This window comes from Bidens hawaiensis, unplaced genomic scaffold (assembly GCF_021521415.1).
Source record: "Bidens hawaiensis isolate Kalapana, Puna unplaced genomic scaffold, B.hawaiensis_p1.1 tig00004864_1, whole genome shotgun sequence".
Lineage (NCBI taxonomy): Eukaryota > Viridiplantae > Streptophyta > Magnoliopsida > Asterales > Asteraceae > Bidens > Bidens hawaiensis.
In genome coordinates this window covers 821,752-849,261 of record NW_027491306.1, presented here as the reverse complement: position 1 = coordinate 849,261, position 27,510 = coordinate 821,752, and the positions used below count along the sequence as shown (strand labels likewise).

General features: G+C 39.2%; 1 protein-coding gene across 1 annotated transcript; it reads left to right on the top strand.

Moving 5' to 3' along the window:
* Positions 1 to 19,723: 19,723 nt before the first annotated feature.
* Positions 19,724 to 20,089, top strand: LOC143628273 (uncharacterized). The gene has a single exon (XM_077097907.1). The coding sequence runs from the start codon at positions 19,724 to 19,726 to the stop codon at positions 20,087 to 20,089; it is 366 nt and encodes a 121-aa protein (XP_076954022.1).
* Positions 20,090 to 27,510: the final 7,421 nt, after the last annotated feature.

Sequence of the window (27,510 nt, the reverse complement as noted above, 5' to 3'; positions counted from 1 at the left end):
AGAGATACTAACCTGTCAATTTGTAGGCAAGTCTGCTCCTACTTTTGCTCTTGACGACATTGACAGCATGGTATCCACCCGAAGCACCATCAAGAAGGAGCCCGTCCCTAGCTCTATCCCTCGTCCAGAAGGCAGCCGAGCGAAAGGTTCTAAGAAGCGGAAGAGTCAAGAGACCAGCGACTCCATTCCTGTGCATGACATTGACTTTCATGATGCTATGAGTAAGACTCAACAGGTATCTTTCCCTTTCCTCACGATTTCCCATATCCTGAAGATAATATATATTGAAGATCCCTTATTCTTGTAGGGCCTTGAGTTCTTTCCTCTCGGTTCACTGCCATGAGCCTTGAACTTCATGAAACCCAGACCCGCATTTCTGAATTGGTGAAGATAGGGACCACAAAGACTAGTCTTCTTGACAAGAAGATCAAATAGTTGGATGATGTGAAACAAGAGCTATCAGCAGCCAAGAAGGAGCTGATTCACCAGGAAGCGGAATGCTTGGTAAAGGTTCAAGAGGCCATGGAGGGGGCGAAGAAGTCGGCTGCTGTCTCTGTATTTTAGTCTCGGCTCAGGATGGCTAAGGAAGCAAAGGATGCTGGTCTGGATACTCCCTTTTGGGATGTAGTTGGTTGGGAGAGGGTCTTGGCTGAGCTTAATGGGGAAAGTGTGGTGGATGCTGGTCCGAGTGGAACGGAGAAGGCTGCGGAGGAGCTGTGGAGGTGGCCATCAAGGACTCAGCGAAGGCGGTCGGTGGTGAGGTGCAATTGGGCAGTGATGGCGGTAAAGAAAAAGCTTGAGCCCAATTTTTATGTGTTTGTGTTTGTTGGTTTGATGTTGGGTTGTAATGGTTGTTTGAACAATTTACTTTTCTGTCTTAAAACATTATTATGCTTAGGATATTAGGATACATGGGTGGAGGGATCTTGACTTTCCAAGACGAAGCCCATGTTATCTTGACTTTTGAACATCTGGCAATACTTGGGTGGAGGGATCTTGGCTTTTCAAGACGAAACCCGGTGTTGTCTTTTTATTTTCCTGCACTTATGATTAGTAATAACATAATCTTTTGGCTTTAAGCATTGTGTTCAGAAACTTGTAAGTTTTAGTTTGAATATTACACGTCTTTAATTTTCTGAAATAAGTTACTTCGAGGACAATGTATCCCGAAAACATGCTTCTTGAATATTTATAGTTTCAGAAAATATATCTTTAAGACTTTTCATTAAAATATCCTATATATCTTGAACATAAAATATTTTAAAGATTATATATTCTTAGAATACATAATCAAAAAACTTATTAGGAATTGAAATAAAATATTTTAAGGATAATATATCCTTATGCCTTGTGTGAGTTATCACAATCCAACTAAAAGAGCATACCTCAAAATATAAATTGAGTGATAGAACTAATTGTAAAGAGTACCTTCATGGAGATCATTTATAAATCTAGTTAGCTTACATATGATGTCCCCAATTGTTGAGCTTTTTGAAGCATCATGTTTCTGGAATTTTGTCAAAAACAACTTTGTAACATCCCTCCATCTAGTGATTGTCCGATCTTTGATCTGTCAAAACAAAGTTAGATAATCCTGGCAATAAAGCCCATTTACTGGCGATAAAGCCTTTGTATTGGCGATAAAGCCTTTTCACTGGCGACTAGGCCTTTACTTGAGAGACATGAAAATGTCTAAGCTTGAGATAATACTGGGGAAAGTCCCAAACGTACGGGCAAGTCAATGCCAAAACTTGAGATAACACGAAAATGTTATAAACCTTAGATAACATGAAAATGTTATAAACCGTACGTGTGACACGTGTGACACGTCTGCCACTTATCTTAAGGATTTGGTATATAGCCAACAACAAACAAATTATTAGCTGGTCTGGTCCGCCTACCCCGAACTATATCCGAATCATCGTGCGCTCCAGGCGTTCGTTGGAAAGGTGAAGACCTTTAAACCTTAGAAGATATCCAAGATATCTTATTCGTGCGCTCCAGGCATTCGATGGAAAGGTGAAAACATTTAAACCTTAGGAGATATCAGGGATATCTAATTCGTGTGTGAGGTAATCAGCCTCTGACTGTTGTGAAGATAACATATCCTTGGGATAACTGCAAAACACTGAACTCTTGATGAGGGGTGGGTGTTGGCCTAGCTAACACCCCTCCGATTCTTAAGTCAGTAAACTTGATTTAGAGATAATTAAGTTTAAAAGTATAAAAGTAGATAAGGGAACATACCTTTATCCTAACGATACGAATATACCATTCAAAGATACTAACAAAAATATGCTTTAAGGTGGATAGCGTTCCAGGCTCTTGGTATAGGAACACCTTCCATAGTGATTAACATGTAGGCCCCTTTTCCTTTTTCTGAATCGATCAAGTAAGGACCTTCCCATTTTGGAGCTAGCTTTCCATCTGCTGGGTTAGTGGTATTCTGAAATGCCTTTCTTAACACCATATCTCCTACTTGGAATCTTCGATTTCGAATATTCTTGTTGTAGGACTTGGCTATCCTTTGTTGGTATGCTGCCATTTTGATCTTGGCGAGATCTCTGAGTTCATCAATGGTATCTAGGTCTTCAGTAAGGCTTTGGTTGTTGGACTCAGTATCTTAGATGCTAGTTATTGCTGTGGGGATCACCATCTCTGTAGGGATAACAGCTTCGGCCCCAAACACCAAGGAGAAAGGTGTTTGTCTTGTTGCATTTTTTGAAGTGGTTCTATCAGCCCAAAGAACAAATGGTAGTTCTTCAGCCCATTTTCCCTTCTTAGATCCCAATTTCTTCTTTAAATTGTTGATGATGATCTTGTTACTTGACTCTGCTTGACCATTGGCTTGAGGATGTACTGGAGTTGAAGTCACCATCTTGATTCCCCAACTTTCACAAAAGTTAGTTGTTCTACTACCGATGAACTGTGATCCATTGTCACAGACAATCTCTGCCGGGATACCAAATCTTGTCAGGATATTGCGTTTGATGAATGAGATCACATCCTTTTCTTTACTTGGAAAATGCCTCTGCTTCGATCCACTTGGAGAAGTAATCTGTCATAGCCAGCATAAAGACCTTTCAACCAGGAGCCTTGGTCAGTTTTCCCACAATATCCATACCCCATTTCATAAATGGCCACGGGGATATAATAGGATATAATGGTTCAGCTGGTTGATGCAATATCTTGCTATGTCTTTGGCAAGCGTCACACTTCTTGGAGAAATCCATTGCATCCTTCTTCATTGTTGGCCAGAAGTAACCTGTCCTTAGTATCTTGGATACTAAGGCTCTGCTCCCAGTGTGGTTTCCACAATCACCTTCATGTATATCCTTGAGAACTTCTTGTGCTTCTTGATATTCCAAGCATATCAAGTATGGACCTGCAAGTGATTTTCTATACAAAGTATTATTTAGAATAATATACTGGGTTACCTTCATTCGGAAAGCTCTTGGATTTTCTCCTTTTGGAATTTCGTTATCCTGAAGATACCGCATTATGGGATGGGTCCAGGATCTCCAGGACTTCTTGGTTCTCCTTCGTTGCTGGAGTCAAGATATGCACGATAGGTATCTTGACATCATCTGGTATCTTGAGAGCTGATGCCAAATTTTCTAAGGCATCTGCTTCAGTGTTCTCTTCCCTTGGTACCTGTACTATATCAAATGTTTCGAAACACATAGCTAATTTCTTAACTATTTCTAATTATTTTACTAAGTTTTCTGCATTCACTGCATAAGAGCCATTAAAATGGTTAGCTAATAACAAAGAATCAACATAAACTTGAAGATACTTGACCTTCATATCCTTAGCTAATTGTAAACCAGCTATTAAGGCTTCATATTTAGCCTCATTATTAGTAGATAGAGGTATTATGTCCCACTGTGGCGATTTTAGCAGGATACCTAGATCTGTTCCTCTTATGTTGGAGGCACCATCGGTATGCAAAGTCCAATTCTCCTTGATCTCCAGTTGTTGAACTTCCTCTTCTACTTCCTTAAGTATATCCTAGCAAAAATCAGCTACAAAGTCGGCAAGTGCTTGAGATTTTATGGCTGTCCTTGGTTCATACAAGATATCGTATGCACTAAGCTTCACAGCCCACTTTGCCATCCTACCTGACATTTCTGGTTTTCTCAAAACAGCTTTAATTGAATAGTTAGTTTTTACGTGAATAACATGAGTTTCAAAATAATGTCTTAATTTAGTAGAAGCCATTATAAGTGCTAAAATCAACTTTTCAAGATAAGAATACCTGGATTCAGCATCTAGTAGACTTTTACTTACATAATATATTGGATGTTGTTGACCTTCGTGATCTTTGACTAAGATAGCACTTATTGCATTTCCAGAAATAGCTAAGTATAAGGATAATGGTTCACCATCAACCGGCTTCATCAGGAGTGGTGCTGAGGATAAGTATTCCTTCAATACCAATGCCCTTTCTTGCTTCTCTCCCCATTCGAATTTTTGATTCTTCCTCAGGATATCATAGAAGTCTTTACACTTCTCTGAAGATCTTGATATGAATTTATTGAGAGCTACTATTCTACCTGTTAACCTTTGGACATCTTTGACATTTCTTGGTGATTTGATATCCAGGATAGCTTTGATCTGCTCAGGGCTTGCTTCTATTCCTCTCTTGGTAACCATATATCCAAGAAACTTTCCTGCTTTGACACCAAAATGACACTTGGGTGGGTTCAGCTTCATGTTATACTCATCCAGGATGTCAAATGCTGTTGCCAAGTCATTGAGATGATCCTCAGCCTTTCTTGATTTTACCACCATGTCGTCTATGTAGACTTCCATCGTGTCCCCCAGTTGGTCTTTGAACATCATGTTGACTAGCCTCTGGTATGTTGCACCTGCATTTTTTACTCCAAAAGGCATTGCAGTATAATAGTATTTACCTGTGGGAGTCATGAAGGCTGTATCTTCTTGATCTGAAGGCTCCATTTGAATCTGTTGGAATCCTGAGGATGCATCCATGAATGTTAGCAGCTCGTGGCCAGCAGTAGCATCCACCATTGAGTCGATGTGTGGGAGTGGAAATGGATCTTTTGGACAGGCCTTATTCAGGTCTGTGAAGTCCACACACACTCTCCACTTTCCATTTTTCTTCTGGACAACAACTAGATTGGCCAACCATCTAGGATATTGGACCTCTCTTATTATCTTGGTCTTGAGCAGCTTCTGCACTTCCTCTTGTATGATAACGTTTCTCTCAGGAGTTAACTTCCTTCGCTTTTGATGTACCGGCCTGAAAGATTTATCTATACCAAGTTTATGAGTAATTATAGATTTTGAGATACCTGTCATATCTTCATGTTTTCAGGCGAAGGTAGAAGCTCTTTTCTTTAGGAAGGATATCAATTCCATCTTGATATCCTAAGGAATACTTGACCCTAATAATACTTTGATTTCAGTATCCTGAGGATCCAAAGATACTTCATTTACATCCAGCTCTCTCGCATGCAGGACCTTTCTTGGTTGTTTCTGTAATTGCTATGCTTGAGTAGGCTTTATAGTCCATTTCATTGATGAAGCATAGCATTCCTTGGCATCTTGCTGATCGCTTTCAATCTTGATGACCCCCCAAGGACTTGGTAATTTCACACATTGATGATAAGTTGAGGGTACTGCTTTCATGCTGTGGATCCAGGGCCTGCCTAATATCACATTACAACAAGATAATGAGTCAATAACACAAAATTTTTGTAGAGAGTTAGTTCCCTCAATATATATTGGAAGTTTGATTTCGCCCAAAGTGTTCTTGGTCTTGCCACTGAATCCTACTAGAACTGAGGATTTTCGGATAATCTCCGTTTCCAGGATATCCATCTTTTTTAAGGCCTCCATTTGTATAATGTTCACAGAGCTTCCTCCATCAACGAGTATCCTGCGCACAAAACAGTTAGCTATACATAAAGTGATTACCAAACCATCATGATTGGGATCCACAAGATCACATCGGTCCTCCTCGTCGAAGGATATGATCCTTTGAGTTGTCAGAGTGGAAGTGCAGAGAGGTCTTTCTCCATTTTCCATCTTTGTTTCTTTTGATTTCTTCTTGGCTGCTGAATATGGGGTTCCACAGATGTCGGATCCTCCTGAGATAAAGGATACAACCTTAGCTCCGGGTGGAGGAGAAGGTGCCCTTTCAGGTATCTTGACAGGATCCTGACTCTTGTTCTTGTTTTTTCCAAATAGTTCCTTCAGGTATCCTTTGCTGAGAAATATCCTATTTCTTTCTGAAGTGCTATGCAATCTTCAGTGCGATGGCCAAAATCTTCATGGAATGCACACCATTTGGACTTGTCTTTGATGGATCGGGGCTTTTCATTTTTCTTAGGCCATCTGGCCTTGTCACCTAGATCCTGCATTGCACAAATCACACCACTAATATCAATATTAAAACAATATTAAGAGATTTTAGGATACTCTTCGTCATCCTCATCTTTTTCCACAGCATCTATCCTGAGATTATCCTGCTTGGAATAAGGCTTTGGCCTAGTGTACTTCTGTGGAGTGTCTGACTTTCTATTGGTAGATTCATACTTCGGGATAACCGAGCTTCCATGAGCTTTCTTGTCGTCCTCTAGCCGAATATATCTTAATGCCCTGTTTATGACTTTATCAAGATTCCTGCATGGAGTCATAATAAGGTCATCATAGAAAGGAGAATCCTTCCTTAGTCCCATCTTGAAGGCTTCGATAGCAGCGGCCATGTCAAGGTTGGGGATTTCCAAAGCTTCCCTGCTAAATCTGGTTATGTAATCCCTTAAGGATTCATTATTACGCTGAAAAATTCTATATAAGTCACCTGTCATTTTCTCAAAATATCTACTACAAGAAAATTGATTATTGAACAAATTAATCAAATAAGAAAATGATGTAATAGTGTTGGAAGAATACTCAATAACCATTTGAGGGCTGACCCTATTAATGTTGAGCCGAATCCCTTGCATAGGCAAGCTTCTTTGATGTCAATAGGGATGGGGTTGATCTCCATCCTTTCTTTATACAGAGCTACGTGTTCCTAAGGATCCGTAGTGCCGTCGTAGAGCTTCATGCTGGGAGTTTGGAACTTCTTGGGGATTTCTACGTCGCATATAGGCCAAGTAACCCTAGATAACTTGTGGCTACTTGCAGGTACTTCAGCTATGGGACGTATTATCCCTGGGATACTAGAAATCATATCTTTCATTTTTTGCAGTTCCCTGACTATCTCGGGGGATATCCCCTTATCCTGCACATGTCCACGGTTAATGTATAAATTAGCATTAAATAAACTGTTACCGAGGTCATGGTTAGGTCTCTGGTATCCTGAGCCTTGATGGCTAGTTCCTCCATTGAGGGTATCTTCAGGATAAGGTGATGCCTGCATTGGAATGTCATCTCCAACATGTACTTTAGAGGACACCATGGGAGATCCTGACGAGAATATGCCGGCTGGCATGGTTGAACGAGGCTGCATGTTGATGAAATCTAGCCTCGTTGGTCTAGGTAATTCCGAGGATACCGGAAGATAAGTTCCTTCGTATCCTGATTGCTGCTGAGACGAAGTCCTTGTTGATTGTGTCCTCAAGGATCCGGGATTCTGACGGATGGTTGATCCTGGAGAACCAAAATCAAGAACCCTCGGCATGATTGGAGTAGCCTCCTACCCTGGCTTCTTTTTGATTCTTTCAATCTCCTTAAATAGCCTTGAGTTGATCTTTTCTTGCTGCTCCATGTGTGTTTTGACCTGTTTCATCAAAGCAAAAATATCATTGTTAGAAATAACCGGATCTACCCGTGGAGAGGATCCCGCGAATGGTGGAATTTCTACTCTGGGCTGAGTATTCTTCGTCGGCAGTGGTGGAGGTCCTGGGTTGACATTTGAAGCAGCAGTGACCACCAGAGTAAAGACTGAACTGTTTTTGGTTGTGAGGCCATAAAGAAGGGATGAAATTAATTGAGAGTGGAACAAACGGTTTTGATGAATTAAAGCACCGATTGCCCATGGTGGGCGCCAAATTGTTTTGGTCAAAAATTGACAACAGTGATTTCGTAACCAAATTAGTAAATCGAGACTAGGTGCTTGTAAAGATGGCTTGAACACAGAGATTTGTTGCGAGGAAAAAACCTGTTATCCTGAGGATAACAAGAAAAAAACCCCGGGTAGTGAAAACTATCACCACCGGTTTATTAATAATAAATGTGATTACAAGTGTGGGGCTTAAACTTTGATTGTGATTATAGAGAATGCGAGTACTAGTAAGTTCTCAAGTGCTTGAGTGTGTGTTTTGATCAAAGGTTGTAGCTCTATGTACTCAAAAACAAAACTAACAATATGGCCTATAATTTAGGAAACTTTGGAATGAGTCCAATTAGCCATTAATTCTTTTAATCAGCATGTTTCCTTACTGGCCACGCTCTAATAACAGCAAGTGCGAGTCTTCGGGAGATCATGGCAACGGTCTTTGACCTGGTAAACAAGGAAAGTAGCAAACAATGTGTTAGTTTATAACATAATTAGGATACATACTACCTTGGAGGATAGCGCACCATAGATTTGTTCTTAATATAATGTTTGCTTAGGATACTGAAAATCCGAGCCCTAACAATATGCCAATGGGGAGTTAGTGTATTTTCTACATAGCATTACTTGTATAAAGACGCACATGAAGATCAACTGAAAGCTAAGCAACAAAGACTAAAACTTAACGAACTGCAGCAATTGTCAAGGGGGAGTTTGTTAGTACATTTTTGGTGTGTAAGCGCTGAGAGTTGAATTGGTTAGTCATTTAGTCTTTGTATAAGGTTCAAATCTAAAGAATGGAAGACGTAAATGTAGAGAATGAACTGAAAATCTAGAGAATGAAGGGTAAATGTAGAGAATGAAGGGCAAATCTAGAGAATGAAGGGTAAATGTAGAGAATGAGGGGCAAAGTTAGAGTGTGGGATGCTTAAGTATAAACACATGTTCATTTGTTAGTTAGTTAAGAGTTCTAGACTTGATTTGTATCCAATTTGTAACAAAACTCTGCCGAAATTTATAACGAGTTTCAACGAGACATTATTACATCTTGTGTTCTTAATTGTTCGTTTTCTTTCACCGATTTATATCGAAAAGCACCAAAACAAACTCCGTGTGTTTTCGGATTTGTAGATCAATATCGAGTTAACCGATCCTCATTTAGAAAAGCATGCCTATAAAAAACGGGGTGGTGACCTTTTGGGCTTTAGCATTTGGTTTAAACAAATGGAAAAACATATAAGTGATATGGCAAGGAATGCTGTTTTGTATGCAATATAATGCCTAGAGGTCCCTCAGTCTCACGACACCTTCGCTTATGGCCACGTCGAGTAACAATGTGGCTTATTAAGCGATGAATATATCAAAAAAATGGGTCGCGGAGAGCTGCACTTTCTGAGACACTTGTTCTGTATTTCTCATCCCCATAACTAAGTTGTGTCCACGCTTCTTTCCGAGTGTTACCGGAAGGTGCGGATTCTTTATCTTCTTTGCCAGGAAAGTTTGTCCCGGCATCAAACCACATATCAATGTCAGTTTCCTCATAGGTGTAAATACCAATGTCAATTCCAAGCTGAGTTACCAAGGTATTATCCCAAACACACTCGAGTCTAAACTAACCATCCTCAGGGATCCCATATGTAAAGATCGTTGGTTTTCATCGAGAAAGAAGCGAGTAACTCTTTGGCGAGCTTCGTCACGGATCTTTGTTTGTTGTTGAAAACTCGGGCCCATGGACCTGTCATAAAACTGTTGTACCGGTCTAGTTGGATGACATCTCTTAGTGTTTTGGTACATGCATAGAGATTGGGTGCTTCTTGTTGGTAAGCCATGATCGCAAGTCTATCCCATGTCAGGACCGGGATCTCGTGTCACACGTAAAACAATATGACAAGAACACAGACACGAAATCTAAATATGAAGACCCTCTGATTATATTGGCGGATCAGTAATAATCAGAATGTTAGAATAGCTATATGATTGAATGAAACACTCACAGTATACTCAAAGATTCCAGTATTTTGGAATAAATCTTTCAAGAACAGTGGCAGTATTTATAGGGTTTGCATGGAACGTCTAGGGTTTTGATATTCAATGACCGCCGTCCTAGGTTAGCATAAATGAGGTCTTAGTCTCTCATTTATCATTTGTGAACGCACCCCTATTATGTAAACCTAGTATTCTTTATATTGGTCCATAGGCATTCCTTTTGAGAAGCCCTAATGAGTACATAATACATTGAGAATAAATACAAGTGTAAAATAGGTCTTCGAGTACAATAAATCCTTATCGAGCAGACCTTATAATACTGAGTATGCTCAAAACATTTCTTCGAGCAAACTTACTTAGAATATTTTCTAAGGAAAATATTCTACTTCAGCAGACTTTAATCTTTATGACATATTCCAACTTTGCTCGAATAGGTCCTACGAGCAAACATATTCTTCTAGACCTCTTCAATCTTTCCTTAGGATTTATTGAGAACATATCCAGTATACTCGGGTACTGAAACTTGCTCGAGATTGAATCATGCTTGAAGGTTTACTTAGAACATATTGAGATCATCCTTTATTGTATCCATGCTCGACCCACCAAAGTGCTCGTACGACTTGGATAGATCAAGTGTTTGCTCGGATAGCAAACTGTGCTTTATGAAGAACATCCTTGCTCGACGGAGTGTAGCTTGCTCGAAGCTTTCAACACTTAGAATAATTCTAGAAGATAATCTTACGAGCGTAAGATATCATGCTCGAGGTAGTAAACTTCATGCTCGAAAGTCCAAGCTTGCTCGAGTTCCATACTTAGCCATTTTCTAAGGAGGTTGAGAAGATTCCAATCTTCCTTGTCAATTTTCTGACCCAACAATATCCTCCTAGATTGGAACAAGCTTGATGTACCAAAACATACCTGCATTCCTCACACTTTTGTCAAATTACAAATCACATAATATATGAGATTCAAAGAAAATTACATTACATAATAAGATTCTGCCTTCAAGTCATTACACATCAAATTACGTAATTATCAAAATACACAAATGAAATAAAATACACAAAAAGATAAAATTACAAAGATCATAAGAATACTCCCTTTAGCACATATTTTGTAATTTTTCACTTCTCATTCCAGCCTCTTGCCCTATTAATTTTTCTGTTCCGTACACAACGGCTCGTTGTCTGAACATATCCAGCTCAACGTATACATTAGATTCCAGTGGTATCTCCACTTTCATGATATCAGCCAAGTCCTGAATGTGTATGAACTCTAATTCAGAGTCATTTTCAACTATTGCAAGGACATCTCCTTCCGATTTTCTTAAGGTAGCCGTCTAACTTCTTTTGTTAAAGCTTAAGCTGGCAATCTTTTCCATTGCTCTGGACTTCTGAATTTTTCAGCGTCATCTCTCTTCTCATAGCTATGCTCTCTCTAAGAATTCTTCTTGTGGTACTAGCAGCATGAGCCTCTCTGTGTCTACTTGAGCTTGATAGTCCAGACCTCCTTGAAGTTTCCTTTTTCCCAGTTTGTAAAAATGAATACTCAGCCCATCACACTTCCCTCAACCTCTTATCTCTTCTTGTCTTCTCAGCATCTGTGTATTGCCATTTTCTTTTCTTGTCCAGCAGAGGAAGCCATTTTTGTGTTGTTCATGGAGAAATTTGGATAGCTCATTCCTCTGCTCTCCAGCAAGCTTGTCTTTCTTCAGATAATCATATAGCTGTAGTGTTGCCATCTTCTCAAGCTGCTCCCTCCTGAACTCCCTGAAGTTATCCTTAAAAATTATTACACTTTCAACCCCATTTTTGGCGATGACCTTCAGTGTCTTTGATCGTGCATCAAAGTACAGATTAGTAGGCAAATTAAATTTGTTCTTTATGGTTCTTGCCTCTGAATTTCAGATCTAATGGAAGATGAAGTACAATGGGTTGATGGTTTCTTGGAATGGTGCCTTTCAGATTCATGAAATAACCTCTTTATTTCTTCTTTTGCCTTCATCATCAGCTCAAAATATTTTTCACCCCTCTTACATAGGATGCTTATATTTCAGCTGTTTCTGCATCCATTGTGCTTTCATAGTCCATGGCTTAGGTTTTACTTCAACAGGCTCTACTAAATTCTTCATTTTGCTTTCTTCCTCAAGCCTTTTTAACTCTTGGTTGTACAGTCTAAGCTCCCTCTTATAAATTTTAATCATTTCTTCTTTTGATAGATTTTCAATCTCCAACTCAGTCATGCTTTTGGTTATTAAAGTTTCTTTAGGATTTCCACTCTCTCGGTATTCTCAAACCATTCATCTACATCGGCCTTCTTCTGTTCTTCATATAATCTAGCATTTTCTTCTTCAGCTTTCTTTTTCCTCTCTCTCTCTCTCTCTCTCTCAAATTTGTCTTTCTCATTCTGTTTTTCATATGCCTTTTTGACAAGTCTGACTTTCTCTTTAAGCACTGATTTTGGTAGATCTTTAATAAGAGCAAAATTGTATCCATGTTCAACAAGAAATGTCACATCACTAGTATATTTCTTCAATTCTTGATCCTTTTGTGCTGCTACTTTTTGTTTCTTTTCACGTTGGCCCCTTTCATTCTCAGTTACTATCTTGTAGAGATTATTAATGTTATCAAAAGTCTGTCTATTCAAGTATGATACCACATAACTGTTCTGAATCAAATATTTTCTTTTGAAAATTCTCCTTTTCCATCCCTCAGCAAGATTTAAAATTTCATCTCCTCTCATCAACTCAATATGTCGGGGATCATATTCCAAGCTTTTCAAAAATTCAATCTTCTCTTCTATTTCTTTTCTCTTTTTCTCTCTTGTCTCCCTTCGTTCCTTACTCTTCTTAGCTGTCAGATAATCTAAATCTGCATCATTTAAGTTCTCGAGAGCATCAAAATCCAAACCAAAATCCGCTAAGAGCACTATCCTTGGATCTGTCCTCTTCATTTCATCAAGACTAACTTGTATGTTAACCTTGTGTTCTTCATTCAAGTGAAATTTGGGAGATCTTTCAACATCATCCTCAGCTTCTTCATCATCAACATCTAGATCATAAGAGCTTCAATTTGAGGTTTTTTATATCAACCACCTTTTTCTTACCTCTTCTCTCAGAAATTCTTTCCGTCAAAGCTCGCCCATTCTTTGTATTTGAAGCCATAGACTTTTGTCGTTTTGCTTTAGTGGTTTCTTCAAGGATTGATTCCTCAGCTTTATCAGATTCTTCAATAATTGGCTCTTCAATGTCAAGTGGCTCTTCAATATCAACTGGCTCTTCAACAATTGGCTCAGTGTGTTCTTCAGTATTTGATTGATCAGTTACTTCCTCAACAATAGGTTCAGCAATATTTTCAAGAACATTTTCCCTAGCCTTCTTTAATTTTTCTTTATAACTTCTCTTCCTCTTTCTGACATATGTCACTATATGCTCCGGCCATTCTTTTGGGTACATCGATACATCAACGTATGTCCTTAGAACCACCATGTCTAATACCAAGCATTCATATTCCCTTCTTGACATCTTTACCCTTTCTCTCTCTTCTCCATTTTCATCCCTTTCTCCTCAGCAATCACTACCTCTAGTGCAGTTTCAATTTTTTCTTTAAATGTGCTCATAACCATTGCTAGACTCTCATCAACATTCTTCTTTAAGGCTTCTTCTTCATCTTCTTTATTTTTCAAGTTCAATGTCTCTATCACCTCTTGTGGAATCTTATCATCCTCAATTTCTTCATTCCTCAACTCCATCACTTTAATTACACTTTCAACTTCAGCAACATCAACATCCTCAGTTTCTTTAACATGTAAAAACTCATCTCCTGAAGTAGGTTTGGGGGCACTGGTGGGTTGTAAATCTGCATCTGTCATGGCCACACCTTTTCTCTTTAACTTTCTCTTTTCAATATCCTCAGCAGTTTCTTCATCAATCTCACTTTCTTTCTCTAACTCATCCTGACTTTCAACATTCTCTTATGCAACCTCAACTTCTTGCTCATCATCAGGCATAACATATTCAGCTTCTATCAAGTTTAGAGAAATAGACACCACAGCCTCCTCTTCACTTTCAACATAAGTTTCATTTATTAAATTCAGAGAATTGCCATTGATATTCTCCCCTGTTTTTGTGCATCTGAGGTCTTCTCAACCTCAGATTACTCTAGGGTTCAAATCTTTGTAAGTGCAGCTTTCAAGGCTTTTTCAAGTGCAGCATTCTTCAGTTTTAGCTCACTATTTTCACCTTACAAAACAATGTTTCTTGCCAATAAATCTTTATAATTACTGTCTGGAGAGGTGATTGGAGAATCTTGTTCTGGTATTGGTTCAGGCTCAGATTTGGGTTGGGTGGAAACAGATTTGGGTAAGGTCTGAATGTAGTTTTAGTAATGGGTTGGCTTTCAGGTTCTTCTTGTGGTGGTTGTTGTTGGTGATGGACTGATTGTTCTGGTGAAGATTGTATAGGTTCATTGATTGGGGAATTTCGTGGTGAAGAGCTTGATGGTTCATTTGTGGGTTCTGGGTTTGGTTAGTATCGTGGTTGTTAGGACCATGATCTTTGATCCTCGAATATCACCCATCTGTGGCGACTGTTTCTAGGACTAAGGATCCTCAATGGTTCAAGGATCCTCCACAGTCGACTTCAGTTATATTTTTATTTATTTGTGCAGGTATAATACGTGCTTACTGGACTCCCTATTCTTGCGGATGAGATATTTTACTGAGTCTTCCTTTTTCATCCACGCTCCAAAACGGTCAAGCTGAAGGAGTAAACAAACGTGGCCGGATTAGTAGGAGTTTAGTTAGTAGCCGTTATACGTATTTGTATTTATATATCGAATAATAGCTGATGAACACACACAATACAAAAACACATAGAACTCTTAGCAGCAATACTTGAATTCACGATCAGCTATTATTCCACAATTTGTAATCTTTTCTAGTTCAATATAATTGGTAGTGATAGTTTTCACTGCCCGAGGTTTTTATGCCGGCGGGATACTAGTTACCAAGGGCTTTTCCTCGTATAAGTCTTCGTGTTCATTGTCTATAATCGCTACTTTGATTATTTTGTTCATACTAGCACCAATCCTCACTTACGAATTTGGTTCATTGATCCTTAACCCGATTTTTAACCAAAACAGTTTGGCGCCCACCATGGGGCCTCTGGTGCTTTAATCACGAAAAATCCTTACCTTTATTCAATCCTTACTATCACCCACTCGATGGCCTCTCAAGGAAAAGCTGTTCCCACAACCGCTGCTTCGAGTGTCTCGGCTCAAGTGACTTTGCCACCGCTACCTGGCTCTACAAAGCTACAAAAGCCTATAACTGTTGCTCAGAAGAAGACTGCTGTTTTCTCCAGACCAAAATCCACTACTGTCTCCCAAACGGTAACTGCTAACAATTATGTTTCTGGTTTGTGTTCACAGATGAAGATCTATATGGAGCAACAGAACAAGACTAATCAGAGGATCCTCCATGAAATCGAGGAGATTAGAAGAACTAAGAAAACTGCTGAAGACGCAAGCCCCATTATGCCAAAAATACTTGACTTTGGCACTCTGGATTTCCCGGGTTAGAGGTACCCAACGTCCTCTTACCCCCAACAAGGATCCTCGGACCTCTTCCAGAAGAAATACTCTGACCAATATTCACAGGAATCATTAGGTCAACCCTTCAGATCCTCCTATCACCATTCGCAAGGATCCTCGACCTTCCAATCCAGAGACTCTGGATTTCACCAAGGATCCTCCACCCACCAACTTAAAGGATCCTCAATCTTTCAACCAGGACCCTTGGGTTTCCAAACAAAATCCATCATCCATCAGCATCCAGAATCCTACTATCCTTATGGAAAAGAACCTCTGAAGGAACCCCGATCCAGGCCATTGGAGGTCCACGAAGGCAACTTCATACCCATGCAAACCGCTGCTCCTGGTGAACCAACTGTTGATGCTGAAACAACATATCCCGGACGCAGCTATGGAGCTAGATCTTTTGATCACATAAAAGGTAACATTTATGATAATCTATCTTTCGGCACTAACCATGCTAGTATGAAGGATATTGGGATCAACAAAACCATAGCCCGTGAGTTACAAAAGCTCAAGGACATGATGTCAAGTGTGCCAGGAGTCATCAAACCTATTCCCGAATTACCAACAAGAAGCCATAACATATCCAGGTTCGCTCAACCGATTTGTGATGCTGAGATACCAAAGCGCTTCATTGCCCCTAGTATGAAACTATATGATGGATCCACGGATCCTGAGGAACATGTGGCCTTATACCATGCAAGAATGGAAATTAATCCAATCCCAGATAGATTGAAAGAAGCTTGCTTGTGTAAAGGCTTTGGCTCAACCCTCACTGGATCCGCCCTTAAATGGCTGCTAAGTCTTCCTCCTTACTCTATTACTTCCTTTTCCCATTTGATCAATTTGTTTAATAGTCAATTTTCATGAAGTAGATCCTTTGAAAAATTAACTAGTGATTTATATAGAGTTTCCCAACCTCGTGGGGAACCTCTTAGGCAGTTCCTTACAAGGTTTGGAAGAGAGGCCTTGGAAATTCCAAATTTGGATTTCCCGACAGCTGTTGAGGCATTCAAAATGGGTTTACAAAAGGACTCTCCATTTTATCAAGATCTTGTGATGACCCCTTGCAGGAATTCAGATGAAGTCCGAAACAGAGCTTTAAGATTCATCAGGTTGGAGGAGGATCAAAGAATACAAGATCAACTGAGTACTCCGGTGAAAAATGAATCTCAAGATAAGAAGCAAGGATCCTACTTCGGAAACAACAACTCCAAACCATACAACAAACCAAATGGCCAGAAGATCAATGCTGTAGAAGAGGACGAGGACGATGAAGATTGTCCAAGAATATCTTATTATTGCTTCTCCGTAGATATGGGAGGAGTGATGCTTGCTGTTAGAAACTTGGGTGACAAAGCAAGATGGCCAAGGAAAAATGAGAAGGCACCACCTCCCAAACACAAATCGAAATGGTGTGCCTTTCACGAAGACTTCGGCCATATGACAGAGGATTGCATAGCCTTGAGAAAGGAGATAAGCTACCTCCTCAGCAAGGGTCATCTTAAGGAGCTGTTCGGAAAAAAAGGCCCAGGAACCAGGATCCTTCTTTCAGGCCTATTCATCAAAAAAGAAAGAAGTTTGCCGCAGAAAGAAACGCGATCATCCAAGAAGAGGTACAAAAACTACTAAAGGCAGGTATGGTTAGGGAAGTAAAATATCCAAAATGGTTAGCCAATGTGGTTGTGGTTCAAAAGAAAAACGGAAAGTGGAGGGTATGTGTCGATTTTACTGATTTAAATAAGACATATCCCAAGGATCCTTTCCCTCTTCCCCACATTAACTCCATGGTGAATGCTACTGCAGGGCACGAAATGTTGACCTTTATGGATGCTTCGTCGGGATTTCAGCAAATCCAGATGGAACCATCTGATCAAGAGTATAAAACATTTATAACCCCTACAGGCATATATTGTTATATTGCTATGCCGTTTGGTATTAGAAATGCAGGTGCTACATACCAAAGACTAGTCAATATGATATTCAAGGAACATTTGGGACACACCATGGAAGTCTACATCGATGACATGGTGGTAAAGTCAAAGAAGGTGGAGGATCACCTTAAGGATCTAGAAGTAGCATTCGACATCCTCGACAAATACAACATGAAGCTAAATCCTGCTAAATGTGTATTTGGTGTCAAAGCCGGAAAATTCCTGGGGTATTTGGTAACTAAAAGGGGGATAGAGGCGAGTCCAGAGCAAATCCAAGCCATCTTAAACCTCAAATCTCCAACAAACGTCAAAGAGGTACAAAGATTAACAGGAAGAGTGGCAGCACTTAACAGGTTCATATCGAAATCTTCAGAAAGATGTAAAGATTTTCATGACATCCTGAGGAAAAACAAAAAATTCGAGTGGATGGAGACGCATGAAGCTGCTCTCACCGCTCTGAAGGATTACTTATCCTCAGCCCCCTCTTTGATGAAGCCCGTAGATGGAGAACCATTGATCCTCTATCTAGCCGTCTCCCTCACTGCCTTGAGTGCGGTCTTGGTAAAAAATCACGAAGGTAATCAACATCCCATTTATTATGTAAGTAAAAGTTTCCTCGATGCCGAGTCCAGGTACTCTCACCTAGAAAAACTTATTCTAGCTCTAATCATGGCTTCAACTAAATTAAGGCATTATTTTGAGACTCATACTATTGTTGTAAAAACTAATTATCCCATAAAGAATGTCCTTAGAAAACCGGAAATGTCGGGTAGAATGGCCAAGTGGGCTGTAAAGCTAAGTGCATATGATATTCAATATGAGCCTAGAAATGTGATTAAGTCACAGGCACTAGCAGACTTTGTGGCTGATTTCAGTAGCGACATGGAAGTGCAAGCCAATCTTGAAGTTCAACAGCTTGAAGAGACCAAGGATCCTTAGACACTCTTCACTAACGGAGACTCAAATGTCAAAAGAACAGGATTGGGAATACTGCTGAAATCGCCACAGGGGGACATACTACCCCATTCGATAGCTTGTGAAGTCCAGGCCACTAACAACGAGGCAAAATATGAGGCACTCATCGCAGGTATACAACTAGCCAAAGGTATGAGAATAAAATATCTTCAAATTTTTATAGATTCATTATTAATTGTTAATCACTTTAATAGCTCACATGAAATCAAATGTGAGAAATTAATTAAATATTTAGATATAGTAAAGGATCTTGCAGGATCCTTCGATTATTTTACAATTACATAGGTACCAAGAGAAGAAAATGTTGGGGCCGATGCCTTAGCAAACCTAGCTTCAGCTTTGAAGCTCCCAGAAAATATAAAAATTCCTATCATCCATGTTCTATCCCCTGTAATTTAGGAATGTCAAGCAATGGAGGTAGATGGGAATCTACATATGGATCCTAAGGATCATTCATCATGGACCATCCTGATAATGAAATATATTCATGATGGAGAAATCCCAAAACAAGAGAACCCCAAAGCTTTTAAAGCTAAGGTATCACAATATACTATTGTACATAATATGCTATATAAGAAATCCCTTGCAGGTCCATATTTAAGATGCATCGAAGGATCCGAGATCCAAGAAGTGTTGAAGGATTTCCATGAAGGAGATTGTGGCAACCATATAGAGGGCAGAGCATCATTCTCCAGGATACTAAGAATCGGATACTTCTGGCCTACTATGAAGAAGGATGCTATGGAATACTCCAGGAAGTGCGATGCTTGTCAGAGACATGGCAACATTCTACATCAGCCGGCAGAACCCTTATGTCCCATCGTCTCTTCATGGCCATTCATGTAATGGGGAATGGATATAGTGGGTAAACTCCCTACAGCTCCAGGGGGAAAAGTCTTCATGTTAGCAATGACAGACTATTTCTCTAAATGGATCGAAGCTGTGGCTTTCCCTCAAGTTAGGGAAAAGGAAGTTATATCCTTTATCAAACGTAACATTATAACCAAATTTGGAATTCCCTCTGAAATTATTTGCGATAATGGTTCCCAATTTATAGGGAAAAGAACTACTAACTTTTGTGACCGTTGGGGAATCAAGATGATCACTTTGACACCAGTCCATCCACAAGCAAATGGCCAAGCAGAATCAAGCAATAAGATCACCATCAACAACCTAAAGAAGAAGCTTGGAGCAAAGAAGGGCAAATGGCTGAAAAACTACCCTATGTGCTTTGGGCAGATAGGACAACCCCAAAGAATGCCACAGGACAGACGCCGTTCTCATTATTCTTCGGAGCTGAGGCAGTGATCCCTACCGAAATGGTGTATCCAACAGCCAGAACAAGCATCCTTGATCCTCAGACTAACAACGATAATCTTATCCAAGAGCTAGATACTGTGGAAGAGCTTAGAGATCAAGCGAGATTCAGGATGGCAGCCTACCAACAAAAGATGGCTGGTGCATACAACAAGAATGTCAGAATTAGAAGATTTAAAGTTGGAGATTTAGTTCTTCGAAAGGCGTTACAGAATACAACTAACACAGCTGACGGGAAGTTAGCACCGAAATAGGAAGGCCCTTATTTGATTGAAGCCGAAATTGGATAGGGGGCATATCGTTTGATGAATATGGAAGGTGATATGCTCCCAAGGGCTTGGAACGCGATTCATCTAAAAAAGTATTTTTGTTGATCAGGATCCTGGATCATAGTCAATTACTTCTGTCCATTACTTGGTAAAATTTTACTTTATGTTTATTATGTTAGATTCTTGTTTTGTCAAATATGTCAAGTTGCAGAAATGCCGAGCAATAGGGCCCTCAAGTGGAAAAAATGGGTTGGTCAACTCTCTCCTAAGTTTAATCGGCCTTGTCGCCAGGTTATAGGGTTTTCACCTTATCTCCCGAATTAGGGTTTCTACACCCTCGCCTAGAGCGTACGATCATCCAGGTATAATTGGAGGCTGTGGGACCAGTACACTATACATGGCTGACAATTTCATGGCTAAATGGTAGACGTACCATATACACAAGTTAAGGTCAACGCCGCCTACTCCTTAGCCACGTCACCATCACCTTCACCAGCCTCCTTGACCTCCAACACGTCGTCCTTATCCCCTCTAGTCCCAGCATCCTCGATCCTCTTCTTGGCCCCTACATCCTCGCACTCCTCACCAAAGCCAGCCAATGCCTTCTCCCACATAGCCACATTCCAATTGGACCTATCGAAGCTAGGATCCTCAGCCTCTGCAACCATCTTAATCCTTGTTGTAAGCACCGCCTTACTAGACCACACCTTGGCCTGATCCGTAACCTCCACCACCTGATCCTGAGCTCGGATATCTGCGAGAGCTAGCTTGTCTTCCAGGGCTTCCTTCTCCGCTTGAAGTGCTGCGTTGAGCTTGTCTTTCAGGGTTATGCCAGCACGATATTTGGCCAGTTCCTTCTCTGTGTTGGCCACATTCTCATTATATAAGGCTTTGAAGTTGGCCACGGCCTGCAAGAAGTTCACAAGTTAAAGATACAACTAAAATATTTATAAGTGTGGATAAGGGATCCTTACTTCTGAAAGTTGATCAAACACGTGTTGGGCGATATGGACCTCCACGTCAGGATCTCTTTTTCTCTTCATGCTGGCCTTGGAACGAGTAGTCATGGTCTTTGGCGGTGCGAGGCTGGAACTCTGCATGGGCTTCTTCTCAGAAGAACGGGAGGAATGAGGCTGTCAACGTCTTCCAACTGGAATTGACCCAATAAGTTCTTGGACAGCTTGAATGATGATTTTTGTGCACCTACCCGAAAAAAGATAAGTTATTTATAATCGGTTATTTTTTCTTATTTACTAAACTTACAATTGAGGAATGAATCCTAACTTACTTGACATCGTTTCTGAGGAACTGGCAGTCTCTTCGTCTGAATCACTTACCTCTTCAGCAACAGTCTTGAAGGTCCTATCAAAAGGATCCAGAGACAGGAACACCTTTGCCTTCTCAACGCCTTCTGGTTCAGCAGCAAGTTCTGAAAAGTTGGACTCTGCACAAGGAACAACAAACCTGTTGTCAGACAAACAATAAAATAAGGATCACCAATCCTTTGGATCCAATATCCTACCCCTCAGGATCCAGCGAGTTGGTAATGAATTCCTGTTTGGAATACTATCTCTTAAGACGAAGAAGAATTGGTTCTTCCAACTTTGGTCATTGTGGGTGGTCTTGTTAATCGGAAGAGGTTGAAAAGGCTTGCTCTTGAAGAGGAATCTGCTAAAACTGTGGGTCACGAGGCTATACAAGTAAGAAAGGGATGAAAGGGAGAAATCAAGATCTTGCTCTGCAATCAGTCTTTCAACGGTGTGCAAAGTCCTCCACATCATCGGCATAGCTTGGATATAGCTGGTACCGGTGAAGGAGAAGAAAGTGGTTGTAAGATCGGGAAACAGATACGAAAAGCCAAGAAGGAATGGGAGCGCTGGAAAACAAACCTAATCGGTCGAGATATAGTCGCTCTTTATTTGGGGGTCGTAGGGTCTAAACACTGTACCCTTAGGAAAACAGTCAGAGATACCGCGGATTTCCTCGTCGGTAAACTTGCAAATCTCTGAGGCCGGATCTTTGAGAAGATTTTGGCTCTGAGGTTCAGGAATGATGTCCCTAGGGTTTGAGCTAAAGGAGGCTCTTTGGTTTCTCTTAGGCATGGAGGCAGAAGAATGAGAGAAATGAAGGAAAAAATAGAAAGAGAGAAAAGGATACCTGACAGTTATGTCGGAAATACACTTATAATCCGATGAAGAAGGAAGATATAAGGATTTGAGTCTATTAAGTAGGCACAATTATATGGTGGCAGGCGACGGTCACATCTACTCTTAATCGACGGTTACGATGCGTTTTTCTCGGGATAAACATGACAGCTGTTCCCAACTCACACCTATCATGTTTGGGGGGCAATTGTTAGGACCAGGATCTGTGATCCTCGAATATCACCCATCTGTGGCCACTGTTTCAATGACTAAGGCTCCTCAATGGTTCAAGGATCCTCCACAGTCGACTTCAGTTATATTTTTATTTATTTGTGCAGGTATAATACGTGCTTACTGGACTCCCTATTCTTGCGGATGAGATATTTTACTGAGTCTTCCTTTTTCATCCACGCTCCAAAACGGTCAAGCTGAAGGAGTAAACAAACGTGGCCGGATTAGTAGGAGTTTAGTTAGTAGCCGTTATACGTATTTGTATTTATATATCGAATAATAGCTGATGAACACACACAATACAAAAACACATAGAACTCTTAGCAGCAATACTTGTATTCACGATCAGCTATTATTCCACAATTTGTAATCTTTTCTAGTTCAATATAATTGGTAGTGATAGTTTTCACTGCCCGAGGTTTTTATGCCGGCGGGATACTAGTTACCAAGGGCTTTTCCTCGTATAAGTCTTCGTGTTCATTGTCTATAATCGCTACTTTGATTATTTTGTTCATACTAGCACCAATCCTCACGAATTTGGTTCATTGATCCTTAACCCGATTTTTAACCAAAACAGTGGTGAAGGGATGTTTGTGGTTTTGTCGATGATATGATCTGGTAAGACTGGTGGGGTTATCATAAGGATATTTTCTATCACCTGATTCACCACTGTCAACAAAAGTGTCATCATCAATATGTTCATCTAAAGCCTCATCTTCAGCCACTACATGCTCATCTACTCCCACATTCTCCACTTCAATCTCTGCAACATTTTGATGTTCTCTAATAATCACCTCATCCGGCACTTGCTCATTTATCACAACATTGTCGTTCACTTCAAACTCCTCATCTCCACCTTGATTATTACCATCATCGCTAGAACCTCCATAATCTCTATTTAATCATTCAAAAACAAAGGAAAAATATCAAATTCAATCTGACTATTGAATTGGCTCCTGGCATTCACATTCTTTTATTCTTTTGTAGACATTCGGATCTTGTAGAATCAAGATGTCACATGTAGTTGCCAACCCATGCAAAGTACCATTGATTATTGTCTCTTTCTTTCTTCTATGCATTGCTAACCAACCCATTGAAAATCAATCTTGAAAAGTTGAATGTTTGGTTGTATAAAATTATGACAGTAGCGGTTGCCAACTCCCTGCTCAAGAGGGCCCATGTCCCTCTTCGGATGATAGACTTTGAATAACATGATGTATCGGGAATCTATAGGTACATGGAAACATTCCCTTCTGGAATTGTCCCTCATGGATGTTGTCGTGGTATCCCATTGTTTCCTGGAAAATCCTCAGCAGCCCCTACTGTGAGTAAGATAGCTGAACTTCATGATTATCGTTAATTGAAGTGCTGCTCGAATAGATTGTTCTGTGATCTTTATATCTTGTCCAAGCACTGTGGCCTCTATTCTTCTGCCATTCAGATCATCAGTGTCCTTGGCCGAACCCCAAAATCATTCATATAGTTCCTATAGATCACTGGGCTCTTGGTCAAGGCAAACCTTAGATTTTAGTTGTTTAAGAAATTTTATCATAAGCCCCAATTCTTGATTCTCTGCATTCACCTCCAGAAGAGCGCACATACTGTGCTTCGGTTCAAATTTATAAGCCATTATATCTGAAAAATAAATAACAATAGTTAGTAATTTGTAGATATAATTTTATCAATTTGAAGAGTTAATAAAGATTTTTGTCTTCAGTAACTGTTCTTTGACAATTTGAAAACCTACACAAACATGCAAACTGGTAAGTAAAATAAACAATTAAAACCCTAATCCCAACAATTGAGTATCAGAAATCAGCTTTCGATTTCTTATCAAGTCGGAATTAGAAAGGTTGATTTTAATCAGTTTGATTGTGAGCAAGCAGAGGGCAATGACAGGGCATGAGCAGAGAATAATTGAGAGAGGAGGGAAAAAGTGTTAGAAAAATTTCTAAGTCCCCCTTTTATACCTAACGCTTGAGGTTTAAGAACCACTTTTTGTCGTTTAGTACCAGCAGTATACCTTTTAATGAAAATCAATTATTTTCTCTACTCGAGCAAACCGCCAAAGGCAGTTGACTATAAGTGTGCTCATAAAGCATTCTCAAAGCATGCTCGATCAAAATCAATTTAATTTTGGTTAAGTTTGGATTTTAATTTTAAATAGATTCCTCGAAAGCTAAGTCTACTCGAAAGAAAACTTAAGCAATTTAATTAATCTTTTAATCACTTCGAACATGTACTCGAGTTCAATCCGTGCTCGAGTGTTTGCCGTAACCGAAATTCACATCACAAGTAACACATCAAACTTTCAAATATGCTCGTAGAAGAGATCATACTCGAAAAGGTAACAGCTCAAAACTTAACACACAACTTTGCATTTAAGATGATCAGTATTATCGAATGAATTAAAAGAATGCATGTCAGTAAACCAATTAAGTGGTCTCATACTCGAAAAGATGTATGCTCAAGAACACTTAAAATAAATTTTCAACTGTCTGTTATGCTCGAGTTTGTTATCATTGTGCTCGTTTTATTCAACTTAGTTGAAATGTGCTCGAAATACTTAGAACAATATTCAGACACTTAAACATACTCGAAAACACTCAAAAGATGCAACCATACTCGAAAGTACTTAGAATAATTTTCATTCACAAACACATACTCGTAGAGAAAAAAGCAAGTGTTGGAGCACAAAGTCATGCTAGTATACACTTAGGATTTTCAAAACATGCTCTTAGAGCAAAATATTCAGATGCCTAACAGTTTAGGCATATACACCCAAAAACTTCCACTTAAATCAACAAACAGTTATCATTCAAACTTTGAACTAACTCAAGCGTAAGTTTAAGGTGAAAAAGAGATCAAATTTCAGTTCTTTTCATTTCAAAACAATATCCTTTACGGAAATATCTCAACATGGGATCATATTGATCAAATCACTTCACAACATTTCATAGTCAGCGTTATTATGACTTAAGTAAGGTTGATAGTAGGTATTATGAACTAAGCATGATTATCACTGCTTTTGTGATATGATTAAGGTTCAATTAATGCACAAGTATTAAGAGGACCCCATTTTGGATTTAAGTTGTCGCGTAACTCTTCTCAAGGCTTATTTAGCTTTCTCCAAGTCACCCCAATTTGACACCAACCCCCCTGATACATGGTCAAAAACTTATTGATTTTTGAACAGTGTTTTAAAAGCACAAACTTTAAGGATGAACATTGGACTTACATGCCATCTGGGCTTACAAGCCTTAAATTCAAGGTGTTTAGGACTTATCTGAATGCCCCACCTCTGTAGTTCTCTGAAGCTCCTTTAAGTTTGTTTATTTTTTATAACTTTAATAATATTTACATAGCTAATAATAATAATTTTTTTAAAGATAAGCTAGTTTAACTGTTCATATCATTGAAAATATATTTTAATAGTTGACCATAACACCAACAGGCTTGTGTATGACTGGATAATTACCTTTCTGCCCATCATCTTAAGAGATGTATATTGAAACATGCTTGCATCTTCAAGTGTATATCTACATCAGACTTAGCAAGATCATTATGTTTATATCACTTAAGCATTTACACATCATGGAAAGCTACCATACATATCAACGACTGTACTTAAATCCTTTTAAGCCTATAATTCATGTTTTAGTTGACTTAACCAATTTTCTATCATTTCCAAACAGGTTGGATACAATTTTCATTTAAAACCTTTAAGCTTCTATAAAGCTTTGAACTGAATAATCTTATGATGTCCCATTTCTATATCACCAAAAACAGTTGCTTTTGTCAAAATCTTTAATTTGTTTGAAAACCTCACCTTTGATATTCCAATTACTCTCAGCTTTTGAACAAAATTTTCTTTTGAAAGAATCATGTTGACACACAAACAGTTTAAACATATTTAAACTTTCATACATATACATTCACTTTTGGTGAATGATTATCACTTAAGCACATAAGATAGAATCATCTTAGAAATATTCTTTTCAATACATTTGATTCATAAACTTAGTCTCAAATCAGAAACCACTGTCACACAACCAGATATGCATAAACAAACATGTAATCATAACATCAACACATCACATTCAGCAAACAAGCAATCGAGTAGCACTATCAGTTAAGCACACAGCAGTTCACACATATAAAACAGATTAAACACCTAACAATTTTAATAATCATTTAAGCACTTTAAACGCATATCATTAATCAGACTTCATCAGCATTTATCATCCCTATGGATTTAATAGAAATTTGAATCTGGTTTTATCCAAAGGTTTGGTGAACAAGTCATCCAAATTAACAGTTGTTTCAACTCTTCTCATTTCTATTAATCCCTTTTCATTACAGTCCCTAATGAAATGATGTTTGATTTCAATATGTTTTGTTATAAAGGGATGAACAGGATACATCCATCATAATCACTATATGTGTATACCACCAGATCAAAAGATCTGTTCTTTAGATACCAGATTCCTAGATCAGGCTTCCCTTTAAGATATCTGAAAATCCTTTTCACTGCAAGCATGTGAGAAACCTTTGGATTTGCTTGAAATCTAGCACAAACACACACAACAAATATGATGTCTGGTTTTGATGCAGTCAAGTACATTAAGGACCCAATCTTTGCTCTATACTCATGTTGATCAACTGGCTTCCCTTTTTCATCAGCTACCATTTTCTCATGAGTGTCCTTTGGAGTAGACACTGTCTTTAGGTCATTACACTTAAACTTGGTGAGAATATCTAGAAAATACTTGGATTTATTGATAAAAATCCCTTCTGCCTTTTGTTGAACTTGTAATCCAAGGAAAAAGTTCATCTCACCCATAGAGCTCATGCTGTACTTAGACTTCATTACTGCCACAAAATCCTTACACATCTGTTCATTGGTTGATCCAAAAATAATATCATCCACCTAAACTTGAACCAATAACATATCCTTCCCTTGTCTCTTATAAAACAAAGTCTTGTCTATTGCACCTCTACAAAAACCATTCTCCAACAAGTGATTTGACA

What these genes read in the sequence shown, in the direction of transcription:
- LOC143628273 (XM_077097907.1), top strand. Translation starts at nt 19,724, where the DNA reads ATGGCTGAAAAACTACCCTATGTGCTTTGGGCAGATAGGACAACCCCA.